Source organism: Gavialis gangeticus, unplaced genomic scaffold, assembly GCF_001723915.1.
Source record: "Gavialis gangeticus isolate Ggan-Ray unplaced genomic scaffold, GavGan_comp1, whole genome shotgun sequence".
Lineage (NCBI taxonomy): Eukaryota > Metazoa > Chordata > Crocodylia > Gavialidae > Gavialis > Gavialis gangeticus.
Genome location: NW_017729001.1, coordinates 27,345,567 through 27,350,004, shown reverse-complemented (window position 1 = coordinate 27,350,004; position 4,438 = coordinate 27,345,567). Strand labels below are relative to the sequence as shown.

The 4,438-nt window shown below is 50.3% G+C and overlaps 1 protein-coding gene across 7 annotated transcripts in view; it reads right to left on the bottom strand.

Annotated features, from left to right (window-relative positions):
• Window positions 1-4,438, bottom strand: part of NCOR2 (nuclear receptor corepressor 2) — a 437,249-nt gene that overhangs the window by 52,686 nt on the left and 380,125 nt on the right. For all 7 annotated transcript variants that reach the window (XM_019507112.1, XM_019507108.1, XM_019507107.1 and 4 more), the window contains one exon: window positions 3,731-3,974. In XM_019507112.1, the coding sequence (XP_019362657.1) occupies window positions 3,731-3,974 (244 nt within the window). The remainder of the gene's footprint in view (window positions 1-3,730; window positions 3,975-4,438) is intronic.

Here is a 4,438-nt window from a genome sequence, read left to right as displayed (position 1 = left end):
GTGGAGGTGACATCAAGATACCATTAGCCAAGTGCACACATATCTCAGAAAGGCGACTTCTCCTCCTTCCCCCGGGGGAGCTGTTCCCACTTACGGACTGCTTTGGAGTCGGTGAAATGTGGCCAGTCTATTATTGCCCCTGCATTAAAGGGGAACCATAACTCAGCCAGCTTTTGATAAAATAGCACTTATCCTGGGAAGGGAGCTCCTATTACCGTTTATCAAGCCCCTGAAATCGGAGCTAAGGAGTCAGAGTTTATATTATCCGTCATCCAAATTAATGCGGTTGGCTTCCAATCTCCCAGTAAGGCCGAGCGAAACGAGTGACTAAATCAATAGAAAACATATTGCTGGCTTTAAAACTGCCAAGTGATAACCAAAAATACACCTGTCGGCTGTGTGGCAATGAGCAAAGGGATCCATCTGTCAGGCAGCAGCATCCAAATGGACATGGTGCCTTCCCTCAGCCCCACACCCGAGCAGCACAACTGGAACACCCCCTGTGTTGAGGGAGAGCAGGAGAGGGAGGCAAAGCTATGCTGGCTGCCCTCCAAACTGATAGACTGCCCCAGCCAAAGGCTTGCAAGGCAGCCAACACCTTGGCTGGGATGTTATGCTTGTATGTGAGACTTTGCTTTGAAGCAGGTCCAGAGCAGCATGAGATGTGCTGGTCTCTGGAGCAGTTGCAAGAGTTCACGCTCTCTTATCAAGCAAGGCCTCACTGATCGGGGGGTGGGGTGGGGTGGGGAGGAGTCTTATGACTTTGGGGGTGGAGGGAGAGCAAGAGTATCTTCTTTTGCAAGGTCAGCCCTTTTGCTCAGGGCAGACGCAGGCTCTCTCTCACTTATGAAAAGATCATTGCACTGGTTTTATGCACTGCACTGCACACACCTGAGTTTAAGGCTGTTACTTCATGGCTGTCCATAGATGATGGGCACTCTGTCACTTTGAAGTAGAGGCCCTAGGGAAGGAAGAGATATCCCCTCACCTCACCTCACCCCCCTTCACAGGTTTGCCAGGACTGGCTAGTCACCTTTCTTCTTCACACATCTGCTGTTTCTTTCTCTCTGTGGGACAGATGCCGACGTGAGGTGCTACGTGAAATCCTAGCCTGGCTGGAGTCAATGACAAAACTCCCACTTGCTTCAAATGGGGCCAAGATTTCAACCTCTGCTTCTGATACAGTGGTGGATGGGACCTACCTTAAGTTTCTGGAGGAGATGGGTGCTACCCCAGGGACTCATCTACTATGAACAGGTGAGAAAGGCCGGGGATCCTAATCACACAGCATGGTCCAGGGGCATGAACATCCACTGGGAAGCCAAGAAGCAGTTCCAACACCAATTCCTCTTCCTGTGGTTTGGACAACTGACTTCCTCTCTCAGTCTCAGCTTCCCTGCCTGTGATAGAGTACGCATGTTCCCTGCAGGAGCTCTGTGAGATGCTATTAAAATAACTAATAATTTGCAATGAGCTACGTAGGTTCCCAGCACTAGACAAGCAGTGCTATTCATGCTGGCACAGCACTCCAGTGCTTTACAGAGAGTGTGGCTTTGCAAGTCCAGGTCTTCGTGGTAACAAATGAGTCGAGAGGCAGCAGAGTTCAGGGTTATTATGCAATCTGATCTTTAAAAACCTGCTTTCAGCACACTTCCATATGGTGTGTAAGCCTCCCTCTTTTCAAGCAGCTCCTCTCTCCTGCCTGCTGTTGGTTCCACTGGTTATGGGAAAACAGCAAACCTGGTAGAAAGGTGAACCGGGCATCTCAAGTGCACTGGCAGACCTTCAAAGCAGAAGCATTTGGGGTTCCACGCACGAAGGAGAGGTCCTTGAGCACAAACTCTGCAACATGGTTCAAATGGAAGCCAGACTACATCAAACTGATTCATCTACACAGTGAAGTACAAGAGCAGCAGAAAACTTGCGTGGCCTGGAAAAAGCTGGGGATCAACTGTCCTGTTGAGGCCATGAATCCCAGGGAGCGAGAGTGAAGAACATACGCCAGGAGGGGCTGGACATCACACCCCAAAAAGGCACCAACCACAAGACGTGTCAGAGTATCCAGTTCCTTCAAGGTGAAGCTATATTCCTTGCACTCAGCTTGGCAACAGGACAATAAATTACTCTACAGGGCTGCTCCCTGTATGCAGTTATTTATCATCAAGGAAGCCAACTGGCTGAGCACCAGCAATCATTTCTTCTAGCAAGTAAGGCATTTTGCAGCAAGGGATGCTGCTCCTTGTCTAATAATTAGGCCAGACCTGAGCACTCTTGGCTGACAACAGCAGAAGCGTCGCTGCTCCTGCCAGACAACTTTTTAGCAACAACCAAGATCAAATTCCAACAAATTCACTTTCCTCAGTGGATTTCTCCCTCGTTTTTTTTTTGCTTGAGCAAGTGAAATTTCATTGCTGCAAACAAGAAACGTCTGTCCGACCCCAAATCAAAGATGGTGCTTGCACTTGCCAAGCTGAGGTTTGCTGCCTTGTAGAGGTGGTCTGTTCGTGTTGTGCTTGCATTACAACCCTGCAAGGCTGGATCAACACAATGCAATGGTTTGTCAAAATCTTGGCTGGCCAAATTGTGACAGATCCATATCTTCCCACTTTGACCTCAAATCTTAATCATTACAGGTCTTTTCCTTCTTTTTGTGAGGGCCTGTGGCAAACCGTTTCCTGCAAATACCGCTTGCAATGTGCGTCATGGTTCTGCGTGGTACTGAGACAGCTGCTGTCCCTCCAGATGAAGATGAGAGCAGCACCTGTGCAATCCTAGGTGGATGGTGCCTCAGAGCTGCTTCGACATTCACCTGCTTGTAACGAGGTGGGAAGACATTACCAGCACCTGGCAGCTAGAGGAACGCTCCTCCTTAGCTTGAAACGACAAGCTGCGAGTTCTGCTCCTCGGGGGACCCATGGGTGCTTCAGTGACGGCAGCGGTGCCTCTCTCTGTCGCGCCACATATCAGTACCCACAGGTCCTGCTGTCCATGAGATGAGTGGCCTCTATTTAAACTGCATTCAGGATCCAAACTTTTATGATAAAAGCCCTAGGACCAATTAAGCCAGACTCCTCTTGTAAAAACACAGGTGTTTTAAAAGCGCCAGCCAGTCAGGGGGCCGGCGCGCAGACTTTCAACAGAAATTGACTTTGACATTGGAAATAAAAATGCATTTACCGGACAACACCATCAAGAGTTCCCAACTCTCCTTAACCGCGATCCCCAAGCGCTCAGCCTAATGCCGCTGACGCAGCTCTGCCGGCAGGGAGCTCAGAACTGCTCATTAGGCAGCCAGGCTGCAGCGGAGCTATTCCAAGGCAAAGGCATCAAGCATCTTTACAGGAAGCTTTGGCTTCCAAGCTGCAGCATTAGCATTGATTGTAAATGAAATAATGGTCCCTGCTGAGCATTAAAAGCATTCTTTATAAAAAGCAAAAGCCAGGTAGCAAAGAACAGCTGAACCTGATGCCCTGGCACAGCACCAGGCCCTCCAGCCTTGTAATGAATGGCGGGAACGTTAATGAAGGCAAACTTTGCACCCTCAGAGGTCGACGCTGTTCCTGGATTTGTTGTAGGTTCAGTGCGACCTGATGTACTTTCTAAAAGAACGAGGTGAATTAGCTATGCCTGCCTGGTTCTGCTCCGAGATGCTATTAGGAGTCTGCTAGGTTGAAAGCTGCAGAGGACAAAGAGCCGTCTCCTTCCCTCCCACTTGCACATACCCACTCACCTTCTTTGTCACCAACTGCAGGACTCCTGCTCTTCCCTCTGGGGCTACTGCCGGGCTGCAGTGGCTCCTTTTCAGGTTGCTGCTGTGGCAGCAGTGGCTGGGGTGGCTTGCTCTGGGCCACTTCCTCCCGGGAGGACTCGTGAGCTTTCGTGATCTGCTGCTGGTACAGGGCCAAAGCATGGGGAGGCACCTGAGACTTCAGGCTTCCACTCTGCAGCACCCCTTCCGGGAAACCCTCCGAAATCTGCAGGGGGAGCAGAGGCAGGGAGAGGAGAAAAGGGACATGTCGTACCATCTGCTCTTCACTTTCCGAGCCGAGTCTCCAAGGAGGCTTCGCTCCAAAAAAACCCAAGACCTCAGCGTCTTTCCGAGGAGGCTCTGCCTCAGCCCTGCAGCCACTCAGCCGAATACCTTATGCTCTGCTCCCAGGGTCCCTCAGCAACCCACTGCTTTCCCTCGCACAGGAAGCAAACAAGACAGGGTGATGCAGTGTGTTTATCTTTTGCCACAAGGCTATCAATCTGTTTTGGAAATGCTACGAGGGAACCTCAGATTTGCCTTGTCTGAGGAATGTAATCTATGGCCAAGGAATTGTAGCTTTCGGGAACAGAGGGGTTTCAGTAGGATGGAGGGATCTGCAGTCACGGAACAGATGTTTGGAAGGATGACGTGAACTTTTCCCCTGAAACATCCGTTTTGAACCCGCAA